General features: G+C 41.1%; 1 protein-coding gene across 25 annotated transcripts in view; it reads left to right on the top strand.

The window, feature by feature from the left end:
• The first annotated feature begins 1,290 nt into the window (after positions 1 to 1,290).
• Positions 1,291 to 15,923, top strand: part of neb (nebulin) — an 80,080-nt gene continuing 65,447 nt past the window's right edge. For all 25 annotated transcript variants that reach the window (XM_029711486.1, XM_029711487.1, XM_029711488.1 and 22 more), the window contains exons 1-19: positions 1,291 to 1,361; positions 2,039 to 2,149; positions 2,553 to 2,637; positions 8,093 to 8,203; positions 8,416 to 8,523; positions 8,667 to 8,876; positions 9,101 to 9,205; positions 10,050 to 10,154; positions 10,810 to 10,914; positions 11,031 to 11,138; positions 11,710 to 11,826; positions 12,487 to 12,588; positions 12,974 to 13,081; positions 13,270 to 13,374; positions 13,505 to 13,603; positions 14,213 to 14,317; positions 14,546 to 14,653; positions 14,787 to 14,900; positions 15,678 to 15,875. In XM_029711486.1, coding sequence (XP_029567346.1) covers positions 2,575 to 2,637; positions 8,093 to 8,203; positions 8,416 to 8,523; positions 8,667 to 8,876; positions 9,101 to 9,205; positions 10,050 to 10,154; positions 10,810 to 10,914; positions 11,031 to 11,138; positions 11,710 to 11,826; positions 12,487 to 12,588; positions 12,974 to 13,081; positions 13,270 to 13,374; positions 13,505 to 13,603; positions 14,213 to 14,317; positions 14,546 to 14,653; positions 14,787 to 14,900; positions 15,678 to 15,875 — 1,971 coding nt within the window. In that variant the 5' untranslated portion in view covers positions 1,291 to 1,361; positions 2,039 to 2,149; positions 2,553 to 2,574. The remainder of the gene's footprint in view (positions 1,362 to 2,038; positions 2,150 to 2,552; positions 2,638 to 8,092; positions 8,204 to 8,415; positions 8,524 to 8,666; positions 8,877 to 9,100; positions 9,206 to 10,049; positions 10,155 to 10,809; positions 10,915 to 11,030; positions 11,139 to 11,709; positions 11,827 to 12,486; positions 12,589 to 12,973; positions 13,082 to 13,269; positions 13,375 to 13,504; positions 13,604 to 14,212; positions 14,318 to 14,545; positions 14,654 to 14,786; positions 14,901 to 15,677; positions 15,876 to 15,923) is intronic.

Genomic DNA, 15,923 nt, shown 5'->3' with positions numbered 1-15,923 from the left:
CGCACCAAAGTACATTCATCTCTAGGAGACAGAACGCGTCTCCTTCCTGAGCGGTATGATGGCTGCGTGGTCCCAAGGTGTTTATACTTGCGTGCTATTGTTTGTACAGATGAACGTGGTACCTTCAGGCGTTTTGAAATTGTCCCAAGGATGAACCAGACTTGTGGAGGTCTACAATTTGTTTTCTGAGGTCTTGGCTGATTTCTTTTGATTTTCCCATGATGTCAAGCAAAGAGGCACTTAGTTTGAAGGTAGGCCTTGAAATACATCCACAGGTACACCTCCAATTGACTCAAATGATGTCAATTAGCCTATCAGAAGCTTCTAAAGCCATGACATCATTTTCTGGAATGTTCCAAGCTGTTTAAAGGCACAGTCAACTTGGTGTATGAAAACTTCTGACCCAATGGAATTGTGATACAGTGAATTATAAGTGAAATAATCTGTCTGTAAACAATTGTTGGAAAAATTACTTGTGTCATGCACAAAGTAAATGTCCTAACCGACTTGCCAAAACTATAGTTTGTTAACAAAAGAAATTGTGGAGTGGTTGAAAAACCACAATTTTAAACTTCCGACTTCAACTGTAGGTTAAAGAAGGATTTTTAATCCTTGAGAAAATTGAAATATTTTACATTTTAGTAATTTCGCAGATGCAGAGAAATTTACAGTAGTGAGTGCATACAGTTTCATAATGGTCCCCCGTGAGAATCAAAACCATAACCCTGGTTTTGCAAGCTCTACGAACTGAGCCACACGGGACCACTTGGATTGTGTGTGTGTGCCATTCAGAGGGTAAATGGGCAAGACAAAAAATCAACTGCCTTTTAACAGGGTATGGTAGTAGGTGGCAGTTCTTTTTTGTCAAGAACTGCAACACTGCTGGGTTTTTCACGCTGAACAGTTTCCCATGTGTATCAAGAATGGTCCACCACCCGAAGGACATCCAGCCAACTTGATACAACTCTTGGGAAGCATTTGAGTCAACATGGGCCAACATATCCCTGTGGAATGCTTTCGACACCTTGTAGAGTCCATGCCCCGATGAATTAAGGCTGTTCTGAGGGCAAAGGAAGGGGGGGAAGGTGCAACTCAATATCAGGAAGGTATTTCTAATGTTAAGTATACTTAGTGTATATTGCACTCAGATAAATTTACTTAACAGGTGCTATTTTCTTGAGGGATCACTTAGGTATATTTAGATTTTGAAACCTGAGAGCGCCAGCCTCTGATTGGCTGTTTGGACCACATGATAACTACGGTGCCGCTGCAGCTGTGAGCTGTCGTCCATCGTTTCTGTGGAGGGATGTTGGGGAGGCTCTTTGGCGGCTTGGGAAACAATTAAACTCTAAAGTAAACTGGTAAGCTAAAAGAAACAATAAACTGAACATATTCCTTCCTTTCATCTTACCGCTCCAGCATTGCCATCGTTTGGGACTATTTTGTCTTCTGTACAGTTTTGTCTCCTGCTGCCTTTGGATTGCTTAGAGATAGTTAATGAAGGAATACTCCCAGTTAACGGGCTGTGTCCTCATTAAAGCAGTCTCAGAGCAGTGGATATCCAGAGACCAACAGGCCAACAATGGGACACCTTTTTAAAACACACCACGAGTTTGTTGCATTTTACACAACCTCTCCTGCCTCTGTTTTCAAGTCATTTTTGGTGGAGAAGTACTTTTGTGAATGGAGTGCTAAAAAAGGGTAGTTAGTACAGCCATCCTAAATTTAACCTGCAGCCTCAGAAGGCATTGGAGCTCTGTTAGCTAAACAAAGCCAGCCAATCAGACTGTGGTATTAACTTACATGACAAACAGCTGTCCCAACCCTTCAGCCAGGAGGCGAAGGACTGCTCTAGGGGGGTTTAAAGGTGTCAAACTCTCATCAAAGTCTACCGGCCTTCAAAAGGCATTCCAGTACAACTTGGCCTGTGATCACACCTTTTAGCTGTACCTGAGCTTTATCTTATCTGATGTGGAATTGGAGTTGATAACAGTGAGAGTGAATGTTAATTCTGACGCTTATTTGTTTACTTGTCTAGGCTTTAGGGCAAAACACAAATTGGAATATCAGTTTGGGACCCTAGTGGACGGCAAGTCAGCAGCTTCCTTTACTGTAAGGTTGCTGGAAATACTACAGGAGTCTTTCTCGGGTACGACATGTTGCATTGTTTGTCATTTCGCCATCATTGTGTGTGCGTGTTACATACATTATGTGTGAATGACTTTGTTAGAAGGTTCTGTCCATATCCTGTCTTTGACTTTGGTGCTTGGGTTCACCAGAGACTGCAAGGCATGTTCTTAAAATATCTCTGTTAATGTTGTCCTTCAGCCTCTGGTAAAGACACATTGCTCTATGGAGGGCACTAGTACTTATTTTTGCTTCTAAAGAGGAAATGTACTGTAACACAGAGTTTTACATTGATGTTGACTGTTAGGTCTAAATTATGGATACTAGATGATTGTGAATTGTGCTTGTAAAGTTTCAACAATATTGTACTGGGAGGTGCATCATTGAGAATTTAAATGCCTGATGATGTTATGTGTTTGAGGTAGAAACCCCTAAAACTGTGTCATCATGGATGAGAATGAAGAAATTGAGGAGGAGTTTGAGGAGGATGAGGAGATTTATGAGGAAGAGGTAAGTAAATATTTTCTTGCGACATCAACACAACACACCATCATTGTCTTAAGTACTCAGACTCAGTCAATTCAATTCAAATTCAGTCAAGGAAAATTAGAATAGGAATCAGAATTTCAGTTTACCTCCTGAATTGAAATGGAATTGGAACCCCATTCCAAACCCACTACATATGTTCTTAGGTCTGAGTTCTACGGCCACAGTAGTGAAATCAAATGTTATTGGTCATATACACATGGTTAGCAGATGTTATTGCGAGTGTAGCAAAATGCTTGTAAACAAAGTTTCCTAAGGACTAGAAGCGAGGCAGCCCTCTCTGTTGGCGCCATTTCTGTCTTCTCTGGTACTGGTGGGTTTCCAGGTTAACTAGCGAACTTTACTCAGTCCCTATGAATAGGCAACTCAGTTTTGATACCACCCCAGTAAGTCGTTCAGGAGTCCAGGTGTCTTTGAGCTGTGAGCAGGGTTAGATCCTGTTTCCAAAGAACACGCATCTTCCTATATGCTAGCTATAGACATGGCCCTGGCTAGCCCTGTACAGTCCAGAGAACTGTAAATCAGACCAGGGACCAGTCATTAAAATCAAAACCTCTGCCACTTTCCTCTTTTCTTGGACATTTTAAAGCATAGTTATGAACATAAAAAGTAATCACACCTTTTTGTTTACAAGGACCATCGCACTTAAGCAGTGCGAAGTTCAAAATGGGAAAACTCCTTTAACTTGGTAGTCGATGTAGAAGAAGTATAAGTACACTTTACCTGGCCAACGACCTTATCTTCAAGGCTCCCTGAGAGATCAACTACTGACAACTATAGGCGAGCACTCTGATCTAGTCTAGGTCTAGTTATTACACAACAGATAGTATGAAGACAATGTTGTCATTCCTGCAGATACTGTAAATTTGTATTAAGTTACAATGCAATATGCATGAATGGAAGAGTCCATCATCATTCATCATCTATAACATTTCTTACACCATTGGTGTAAAATGTATAGTAATGTTGGGTTGATGTTCCATTCAGAAGAGTTATGGATTGTTTGGGGAGCTGCTATTTTGTTGGAAGTAACCAACATTTTGTGTTAGATATAAACATGTAGTATCAGTAAGATTATACTGTGCCTTTCTTCAACAATGTGTAATATTGGTGCAAAATCTCTGTCACACAATAAAAGATTTTGAAGCATTTGGCTTCAGACTGGCAGTTCTGGAGATGCTGTAATATCATCATAATCCACACAGTCTATTCCAGTGTTGACAGCTCCCCAAGCTCTAACATAGATTTTCATACTGTGTCATTGTATTTCTTTGTGATGGTCCACTCTGTGTCAGAGCGTCCAATGGAAGAGTGAAAGCAGAAGGCTAATAACTGAATCTCTTATTTCCTGGTGAAATAGGGTTAAAGTTAGCCTCGTATTTGTCTAAACTTTATGTTGTTGATAACTTATAGGGGACTCCAAATCATTTCTTCCTAATTGAGGATGTGGAAGATTCTTCTGATTTGTCATTGTTACATATTCAAAACATTTAGAAAAATGTACAGTATTTGGAAAGTTATTGTTTGGTTCCCATATAACATATCCACTTTTTCAAAGAGATTTATCTATCTTTAATGCAAAAATGAAAATCCTTTGTAAAAAGAATACGCTCAACTCAATACACTCTGATTTCACTTCTACTTTCATCTACACTTTGGAGGACATTCTTAAAGAGATTACTTTGATCTTAATAGTAAGATAGCTTCTTTCATCTGATCTACAGGCTGGGGAGAAACGTGCAGCTGTGCATTTTGTAGGATATACAGTACTCTACGTTGCAGATAATAACTGGGTGGATTGTACAATCATTCAGGACAACAGTTTTTTGTTGACATTTCAGGATGGTTATTATGTGGTTATTAATATGGATTATATTGTACTAAGTATTTCATATGCAGCATTTAACGATTTGAACAAGAGCACTTTCTCAAGATAGTACATCGTTTTATGTAATGCTGCTTTTCCCTCTTAATGTTAATCAAGTTTGAGATCTTTTCAAGTTCCATTTTGACAGTCTATTTTTCTCCCAGTAAGATAAATATTTATTCTGAGCTCTGATATGTGGCTGTTAAACACTCTCGGGACGGGACAGCACAGGAGATACACATTTAGCAGTTGACATAGTGAGAAGTGCTGCCTGCTGTAAATCACACGGCAGTAGCTCAAGTAGCCGGGCTTGGGTCTGCTAACATCACTCATAGGATGTGCTTAGGAGGTTGATTCATGTAGAGAGAAACCAGCAGGCAACCAGCAGCTAGCTAGAGGAGGAAGGCAAATCTAAGCTCTGTAGGAGCAGAATCTTAGCCTGATTCCAGATCTGTTTGTGATGTCTTGCCAACTCCTGACTAGAAGATTCTACCTGTTCTCTGTCCTCCATTGTTTTTATTGTCATTTCTAAAACCTGTTGGGGAACAACAACAAAGCGGGTGTGGGGTAGTTCATGTACCTGTATGATTCTCCTCCTGTCTTGTAGAGTCAGAAAACAGCCTCTTACAACTGTTGTTTAAAGTGTTTGCGATTTTTTTCTCCCCCAGCTCTGGTCTATCAGTGTTTCAGTAGGCTGTTTGGCATTCGAATCGCAGGCCTGTGTTGTGTCGGGACGATAATGATGATGATTCTGACCATTAGTTCGAGGGTTTTCTAGACAGTTCCACCAGCAGGGTTGTTAGACATGTTCATAGGCCTGTCCCCTATTAATGGTATGGCAATGAGTACCTTCCTGAGTTAGAGAACAATGTCTCACTCTCAACTCACAGAGGCCACTGGTTATACGTTTGGCTTCGTTAAAGTTAGACACAGGCTATTCAGGGAACATGTGTGAGTGTTTTTAGTTTAGTAGAGTATGTTGCTCTGATTTAAGCTAATAGTAAGGAGATGTATTAGTGTAATCACTAAGGATTAAAACCGTTTTAGCTGTCTTGTTGATATTTGGATTCACTGCGACTTTTTACAACAAGGACAACGGACTTGTTAATGGAATAACAAACAAGAATAGCCAGTGAGGTCATATGAGGGTGTATATACAGTATTCCCAGGGATGGTCGGACAGAGGGTTCTGTCTGTCAGACCTGGGATTAAATACTAGAATCTTTCACATACTTTTACCGTTTACTTTAACTTGGAGTGACAGGTGGGCATGGTTTGTCATTTTGCAAATATTCTATTGTTTCCATTGTCCCAGACAAACTCACTCAGTCAAAACCAGCTAAAGTATTTGAAATGATTGTAAGTAGATTTGAACCCAGGTCTGATCAGAGGGCTCTGTCAGATGCAGGCAGGCAACCAGCACACAGTCAGTCAGTCAGGCAGGCAGGCAGACAGAGCCGTCAGTCAGGCAGCCATTCTGGGCTATTATAGGCTCCTACTCCTCTTTCCCCCTGGAATAGAGGCTTCATTACACTCTTCAGTAATCACAGTATATACCAGGATCCAAAAGGACACCTTCAAGGTCACTGGAGGGATCTGGGATAGATGGAACCTTTTATTACATTATAGTGAATGTAGTTATTATATCATTATGCTAATTGTCAAAGACTGTAGCTGAACGTTAGTGCTGAAAGTAGAATATCTGACTTAACTACCACAACCAGATAATTGTGGTGACAGTGCAGATGAGTATTAAGTGACTATAAGAACGAGTATTACTGTTTATCAGTGTTGTTTACAGTATAAAAGGCTAACTGACTGTGTCAGAGATCAGAGAATTATTGCACCAGAGCTGGGGGAAAACTACATCCAATACATTTGTGATATGTCTTCCTTTTGCTTGTAATGGCGATTTTGAAACCAGCGAGTTGTTCCTATATTTATAGTATTTTGAGGAGACGGTGACTTCGACCACCTCTCACCAGACCACAACTCAGGTGGGAGCAGAGGTAAAGCAACAGGTAGAAGACAACAGTGAAATAAACAGAACATGCAGCTCATGATGCTTCGGTTGTGCTTGCATGTCATGGGGGTTATTCCACAGACGTAAGCCATACAAAGGAGAGAAATTCTAGAAAGGATACTGTTTAAAAAAGCAATGTGTGTGACCCTGTGGATTATTAAACAAACTACCTTGTTTAACAATTCACAATTTACTCAAGTCGAGGAAGACATTTTTTGGGCCATTCCAAAAGTGAGTTCTCAAACAAAAAGGCGATTGTTTGGGTAATTCACAAATCATGACTTCATGTACATTTTCTCAGGCTAGTGAGTGACTGATGAAATAGCCCTCATATAGGCAGATTTTGCTAAATGATGCATGCAGTCAATTGTGTCTTGTTCACCACTGCTTTTGTCCACTGGCTCCTTCATGGCCAGTCTCTCCTTCCCTTTCCTTCAGTCTGCTTTCCTTTTCATTTCCTTCATTCATTCCCTTTCCCTCAGTCCCTTTCCTTCATTCAGTCCCTTTCCCTCAGTCCCTTTCCTTCATTCAGCCCCTTTCCCTCAGTCCCTTTCCTTCATTCAGCCCCTTTCCCTCAGTCCCTTTCCTTCATTCAGTCCCTTTCCCTCAGTCCCTTTCCTTTCCTTCATTCATTCCCTTTCCCTCAGTCCCTTTCCTTCATTCAGTCCCTTTCCCTCAGTCCCTTTCCTTCATTCAGCCCCTTTCCCTCAGTCCCTTTCCTTCATTCAGCCCCTTTCCCTCAGTCCCTTTCCTTCATTCAGCCCCTTTCCCTCAGTCCCTTTCCTTCATTCAGTTCCTTTCCCTCAGTCCCTTTCCTTTCCTTCAATCAGTTCCTTTCCCTCAGTCCCTTTCCTTTCCTTCATTCATTCCCTTTCCCTCAGTCCCTTTCCTTTCCTTCAATCAGTTCCTTTCCCTCAGTCCCTTTCCTTTCCTTCATTCAGTTCCTTTCCCTCAGTCCCTTTCCTTTCCTTCATTCAGTTCCTTTCCCTCAGTCCCTTTCCTTTCCTGTAGCCCTGATAATAAGTCCTATCCTCTGTCCCTACTAGACCTTAACCTAGCCAATACCATATTATCTCCCATCCCATTACCTCCATGTAGAATTACATTGTTTTCTAATCATTCCATGTAATGCCTTGATGATACAGTCAAATACCACAACTAGTAGCTAAGGTGATTTTTCTATCAGCCATTGCAATGAATTCTTGCAGGTAAGTGAACTTGGTTGCAGAGTAGCATGACGTAGACTAAGTCATTGTTGCTTTCACACACGTGTCCCTTTTGTAAGAGACTTATGATAGTCAAAATGTAATTGACTTGTTTACTCATTTATTTATATTACACCTAGTATATAATACTACTATTCTGTCATTGTACAGTAGCAGTGATTCTGTCTTGTTTCTGGTTTCTCTGTATTGTCTCGCTAGCCTCTGTGTTGTAAATGGATGCGTACCTCTGGTCTGGTTTCCTCTCATAAAGGAACAACAGTCATAGTTTGACACATGACTAACAGCCTTACCTCTGTTCCCCAGTCTGGCGTTCCTGTGAGAAGAGTCGTCAGGAAGAAGGCTAAGGTGGACACCTCCAAGTTCATGACTCCTTACCTGGCCCACAGCCAGAAGATGCTGGACTTGTTCTCCTACGTAAGCAAGCCCATTACAACCAGGTCATGTTCATTAGGGTACATCGTAGCAAAACGTTTTGAAAAGTCCAGGTAGTCCCTTTTCTGTTTCCGTCAGTATTCTTCCGTATATTGCCTAATGAAGAGAACCCAAGTCAATGCTTTTTTCATGCCCCCCCCCCCCCTTTTGGAACATGATTATGATGTTATATTGTTCCGATGTGTCCCTAACAGAACAAGTACCGTCATGCCTATGACAAGGCTAAGGGGAAACCCTATGACATCTCGGCGGACACCCCTGAGATGGTCCGGATCAAGAAGGCTCAGGAGCAGCTGTCTGAGGTATGGAGGCCTTGGTTCTATTCTGTCCACTTCTCTGATAGATATCATATATCACAGTCTCAGTCAATGTTGCACTGTCACTAATAATAATAGCAAAAAAAAACGTTTGGTCAAATTGACACTTGACTCATTGCCCCTACCAGGTGAAGTACAGGATGGAGGGCAATAAGGTCAGGTGTACCAGTCTGTACGATGGGGAGGCCAGAGAGATCGCCCATGTCAAGCATGTCTCGGAGTTGATCAGCAAGGTTCTGTACAGGGCCAAGTGGGATGAGACTAAGGACAAGTACTTGCTGCCCCCTGATGCCCCTGAGCTTGTCCTGGCTGTGAAGAACGCTGCCAACTACAGCAAGGTAACTTCATACTCAGCCTTCACTGTAGTGGTGCTGTTACAACACTTGTCCCAGGCAAATTTATTGAGTCTTAGGAGATTATAATAATATTTTATACGTAGATTACTCAATTCAGAGGAATCAAGAATGATCTAAGTAATTCATCTTTATTACAAAAAAAGGTAGATTGCTTTTCTATATTTGAGCCGATGCAACTTGTCCTTTTTGTTTTTCTGTGTGATCAGAAACTGTACACAGAGGCCTGGGATGAGGACAAGATCATGTGCTATCCCTACAGCGACTCTCCTGAGCTGCGCAGGGTGGCCAAGGCACAGGAGGTCCTCAGTGACGTGAGTACTGCAACTACCTGTTGGTATTCTAACCTACTTAACTACACTCTTCCTTGTGATTACAGCAAGTTGATATCAGTGTTATTAGGTCGGTTTTATAGTACTGTTTTACAGTTACTGTAAGTTGTATTTGAACAGCATTCATTTCTTACACTGAGTGATTGTTATAACTGGTTGTTTTATGATTTAAATGTTGTAAGTCATAAATATCCTTCTCAACAACACTTCCTAGAATGCAGTGTCTGCGTCAGTCAGTCAGCTGAACCCCGTCCATGAGTGTGGTGGTTCACTTTGTAATTCACTTGGAACAATTCATTGCTCACATCACATTACTTGACAGTAAGGTGTCCTACATCAATCACACGTCAGGAAAACACAGTTTACCCCCTTCATTTAAAAACTCTATTTTTGCTTCCTGAGCTTTTTGTTTTCTGCTGACTCAGATGTTCCATATGGAAACATTTCCTCTGAGCAGCTATTTCTACATGTAGGATGCAATTAAAATGGTCGCTGCTGTCACTCTTTTTTAAAAAGTGAACTTCAGATTTCCGCTGATCCAATTTATTGGCTTATCCAGTTAGATATCATCAAGCAGAGCATTACCACATGTAGCTAACAGGCATCACATGTTGTGTCAAAGGTCAACTATTGATTAGAGAAACATCTCGTGGTGGCCTGGGGTGGCCTAGTGGTCACTGCTGCTGCCTTCAGAGCAAATAAGCTGGTGTTAATATGGGTTTGAATCCAGCACACACCCTTCTAACACACTGTCCTCCTTACTTTCCTGTCTCTCTTCTGTGTCTCTTCTGTTCCTCTCACCATTCTGTTCTGCTCCATTCTGCAGATCCTGTACAAGAAGGGTCATGCTGAACGCATGACGAAGTACACCTCTCTGGCTGTCCCTAATGATATGGCGTTGGCCAAGAAAAACTTTGAACAGCACAGTGACGTAAGTGGTGTGACACACACACACACACACACACACACACACACACACACACACACACACACACACACACACACACACACACACACACACACACACACACACACACACACACACACACACACACACACTGATTCATTGACAATGGCTTCTCATCATCCTTGACAACGTTGTAATGTAGACATTTGAGAGAATCTTTATCATAGCCTTCAGCTACAGAGTCCTGACAGAGAGGACAGCGTGGACCAGTGGGTGCTGTCAGTCACTGCCTGACATGGGTGAGGTCCCCAGCCCTGCTGTCCTTGTCCCTGGGAGATAGAGGGGGATGACTGCCACCTGCTCCATGATATTATTGGAAGGCAGCAGCCCTGTTCTGGCAGACAGACGTGGCGCAACGACAATAGCCTGAGATTATTTTAAATCCCCACCGCTCCCAACATGTTTTATACACCCCCTGTAGTTGTAGAGGCCCCAACAATTTCAGCGTCCATCCATAATGTTCATATCATTCTGTTTTGAATGACTTTTAAGGCAACATTTTGACAGATAATATTTTAAGTGTTTCTTGATTGTGTCATGCCTCTATTTTTCCATTTTAGTTCAGTAGCTTATTTTAAATGACCCCAATGTCTGACTTTTCCTTGCTTTTCTCTTGCAGCTCAAGTACCATGAGGACTACAACAAGAACGTCAAGGGCCACTGGTGCGAGACACCCTACATTGATGTGGCTGTTGCTAGGGTGGCTATGGACAACGTCAGCAATGTAAGAGCCCACTATTGTTTGGCATATTAATTATTATTATTGGCATAATTTACATTACAGTATGCCTTCATCAAGTCATAACCCGTCATATCTATATTTGACTTTTCTCATTTCAGAAAAAGTACACGGCTGCATATGAGGACATAAAAGACCAAATCAATTTTATGCAAACTGAGACGCCAGAATACAAACAGAACAAGAAGGCTGGTCACGCTGCCAGCTCAGTGAGTCTATAAGCCCTCAAAGAGAGGGACATAAAGGAGAACACACAAGCACACACAACACACACATACACACACCAACCAACCAGCTAACCAACCAACCAGCTGTCCTCTGCTTCTCTCAGAGAAAAGAAGCAAGGAAGTGGGAGCTGGCTGGGTATATTTTTATAGATCCATCTCATGCGGCAGCAAGCAGAGAGACACACGACACTGGTTTGACCTCGAGCTCTAAACAGAGCATGAGTCAACACCATGACTCTTTTGTCACGCAGACATCAAGATGTGCCCACACATGTTCTGTACCCAGAATCAGAACACTTGATAAAGAAGAAATCACTGGCAAACAGAAGTTTAAATACATTCAGGCTATAGCGTAGGTGGTAACAAAACTGTAGCTTTTTTTGTAGTTTTGAGAAGGAGTCATTGCCTGTAAGCATTTTTCAATCCAATTTAAACACTTCAATCCAAAATCTGCTATGATGATGAGTAATTGTATTAACCTTGCCATGAATCACTGTATCACAGCAAACCATATATATAATGTATTGACTTGTACCTATTCTTCTCTCCTCAGAACAAATACAAGAAGGACTATGAGAAGAGCAAAGCGGTGGCTGACTACAACGTTCTCCCAGCCTCTGACAACCCTCTGCTCAGGCAGCTGAGATATGCTGGCACCATCTTGAGTGACGTAAGTGTCTAAGTCGGGGAGACTGAACCATTGGTCCAAACAGGTGTCATACTCAAATAGACAGAAGTTACAGGAAGCTAAACAATCACGTCTCTTCTATGAGAGGCAGTCATTAGTTACAGAAAATCATTCAGTATCCCATCCCATGTTCTGGCAGACAGCAACAGTTATCTTTCATCTCCGTTCTCAAAAGTCACTACTCGTGTTTCAAATGAACTTGTATAGTTTTTACTAGTACATTTTTATCTAGACAGTTGGCAGTTGGACAGTTTGATAGTTGGCTGCTAACAGGGTAGAAGTTATCACAGTAGATTCCTGCTAGTTAAATCATGATGGTAAGTAAGGGTGCACCCCCCTCTTACTGAATGATCAGGAGCCACTTACACTGTAGTTAACCCACTGAAGGTGTAACATGACCCAAGCACTACTTTGATGAGTCTAGTTAGTTACTAGTCATTCACTGTCAACTTGTTAATAATTAGTGTAGCCATTCACAGAGCCTTATATTTGGAAATAAGATGGATATAGTTTTACTCATTTTGCCGAATTTCGTCAATTGAAAGCCAAATTCTAACTTTGATATGTATTTGAGACATATAACTACTTTTGTTTGCCATTATTTTCTGCTCATCATTTCTTCTCTGATCACTCCCTTTGCAGAAAGTGTACAAGGCCAGCTATGAGAAATCGAGGGGGTCCAGTATCAACTACTGTGACACACCCAAATTCAAGATGGACTCTGTTGTACAAAAGTTCAGTGACGTGAGTATTCCCTTCATAGTCTTCACTGATGATGTTAATGGTTTTTTAATTGTTCAACAAATCATTGAACAGCACATTTGACATTTTAGTCATTGAGCAGACACTCTTATCCAGAGCGACTTACAGTTAGTGTATTCATCTTAAGATAGCTAGGTGAGACAACCACACAACACAGTCATAGTAAGTACATTTCCTCTCAATAAAGTAGCTATCAGCAAAGTCAGTGCTATTAAGAAAAGACAAGTGCGAGTGTTAGTTCAAGAAAGACATTACAAATGGCAGCAACGACCCGACTGATCATTTAAAGTGGATCTCCTTTCTTGTATGTACGAGGCAAATGGATCTTACATGGATTCATCTTTACTCCCTCTATATCCCCTCCCAGGTACATTATAAAGACAAGTATAAGAATGAGGTGAAGGGACACTATATTGGCAGCTATGAGGACATCTACATGCTTCACTGCAAGAAAGTGGAAGAGATAAAGAGCGAAGTAAGTCATGTTGCATTGTTTTTATTTAGTTTTCTCCTCTGCTGCTTTGTTAAGAGTAAGACATTGGTTGTCCGTCAAATGGGTCCTTACTCCTTATATAGTGGATTAGTTTTATCCTGGGCCTAGTGTCCGACAGGCAAGTTCACTCAGTGATTGGAAAGTAATCATCTGTTCTTCTGTCTTTTCAGCAAAATTACAAGGCGGATTATGAGGACATCAAGACGAGATGTTTCTATCCTCAAACCATGACGCCAGAATATGAGGCTTATAAGAAAGTTGCACAGTGTAAAGATGTAAGTATGCCTCTTGAAGAAATTGCAGTATGATTAGCATGGATAAAGCCTTTCCATTGAACATTAGATTGACATAATTCTTTCTTTTTTATTCTTGATATTGATATGTATAATGAACTTTTTTTTGCAGAAAGTTTACCGGCAACATCCGGACACAGTGAAATTTACGCAAGTGACAGACTCGCCTGTTCAAGTGCAATCTGCCATCAACGCCAAACAGCTGAGTGATGTATGTATTCAACTTTTACGACAGACCTTATATGAGTGTTAAGTTCATTTTTAAATAGTTACAGTATGAAATTACAATTACGTATATCTGTCTCCCTTAAAAAATAGGTATTTTGACCTCAATGGAACAACCTGTTAAAAAATATATGATTTAGAATTTTGTTTGAATTTTGGAACAAATACCAGAAAAGAGATTTCAAGGTTGAGCCGTTGCCATGACGCTAAAGGTTCTTGAAGGCTGTTGCCTGAAAATGTGCTCATTCATCCACTTAGCACATAGCTCAGCTGTCTTCCTGCGGACGCCATGGAAACCAGAGAGAGTTATCTCTCTCTCTGTAGTATTAATAGCAACATGCATTCAGTCTGCTGAAAATAACCCTAGTCTTAAATGAGAGGAGGGGGGCTGACAGTTATGAGAGACTACTCTGAAAAGGAGAGGCCTCTCACTCCTTTGAGACAGGCAGCACTGCCCTCTAGTGGTGTGGAATGACCCATGTAGTACTCATCTTCTCCACAATATAGCTCTCCTCTGCTCTACATAGTGCCAACTGTACATTTTCCTGTACCTGACTGTACTGTATTTTCATGAGGTTCTTCCTGTCTTTTCCAGCTCAACTACCACGCAGCGTATGAGTTGGATAAGTTTAAGTGTGCCCTGCCCCCAGACTACCCGTTCTTCATCCAGTCCAAAGTTAACGCATTTAACCTTAGTGATGTAAGCCAAATTCTGTTGATGATACTGTAGATAATGTTTTAAAATTACAGTTGTAATTCGAATCCAGTTATAATTTCATTTGTTATAATATGACTTGAAAATAATATGCTTGTGTTGACATCATTTCACATTCATTGTAGTTGGTTATTGTTGACCTCATTGGATAAACCCTCCTGATTTTTACTTGCATGATACTGATATCTTCAATGTATTTGTAACTCTGTGCAGAATTGTTACAAGTATGATTGGGAGAAAGCAAAAGCCAAGCAGTTCGATTTTAAGGGTGATGCTATCTCGATCCTTGCAGCTCGTGCCCACACAAATATAGCCAGTGACGTGAGTATGCATGCACTGAAATAAACATCTACACATACATGTAATATTAGTATTCATATTGATAATGCTGACAGTTTCCTTTGGTGTACTTTGTAGTATAGGCCTTGACCTAACTTTTGCTCTTTGCCCTCAGGTCAAATACAAGAAGGATTTTGAGAAGAACAAGGGAAAGATGGTGGGAGCCCTCAGCATCCGTGACGACCCCAAGATGCTACACTCCATGCACGTGGCCAAAATACAGAGTGATGTAAGTCATTTTCCTGCCCAGGGAATAGAGATTAGACCAAAAATTAGCCGGCTAGCTTAACCTGGCACATTTGAAATGTTGGTTGATGTGCAATGTCTTTGACAAATAAATCTAATAAAGTAAAGTAAATTCCACTTAGTTTTGGTATGAAACAGAAGTATGAGGATAGTGGCTGTCAGTGTGACATGGGTATAAGGGCTTATTGTGACTCGTCTCAGCTTTATATTAAATAAACACTTTGCAGACTTTCATTTCCCTCACTAACTTTGAACATCAGCTATCTGAGCAGCTAACCGATCGCTGCAGCTGTACACAGCCCATCTGTAAATAGCCCACCCAATCTACCTACTTCATCCCCATATTGTTTTTATTTACTTTCCTGCTCTTTTGCACACCAGTATCACTATTTACACACCATCATCTGCTCATCATCATCTGCTCATCTATCACTCCAGTGTTAATCTGCTAAATTGTAATTACTTTTGCTACTATGGCCTATTTATTGCCATACCTCCTCATGCCATTTGCACACACTGTATATAGACCTTCTTTTTTTCCCTATTGTGTTATTGACTGTACGCTTGTTTATTCCATGTCATTCTGTGTTGTTGTTTGTGTCGCACTGCTTTGCTTTATCTTGGCCAGGTTGCAGTTGTAAATGAGAACTTGTTCTCAACTAGCTTACCTGGTTAAGTAAAGGGGAAATAAAAAGAAATAAAAAAATCATAGAGAGTATGTGGTGCCTCACCTTCTAATTCTCTCAAACTCTCTCCACAGCGTGAGTACAAGAAGGACTACGAGAAGACAAAGACCAAGTACATCACCACACTGGACATGATGTCTAACACCCTGGCCAAGAAGTCCCAGGGCATCGCCAGCATGTCCGGCTACAGAACCATCCACAACCGCTACTTCCTGCCCTACGACGCCATGTCCCTGGACCTGGCCAAGAATGCCAACATCATCCAGAGTGACGTAAGAACACCATCACCCAGATTGATAGATTGATTGATAGATTGATAG

Source organism: Salmo trutta, chromosome 24 (genome assembly GCF_901001165.1).
Source record: "Salmo trutta chromosome 24, fSalTru1.1, whole genome shotgun sequence".
In the NCBI taxonomy this organism is placed as follows: domain Eukaryota; kingdom Metazoa; phylum Chordata; class Actinopteri; order Salmoniformes; family Salmonidae; genus Salmo; species Salmo trutta.
This window is presented reverse-complemented; position numbering and strand designations above follow the sequence as displayed.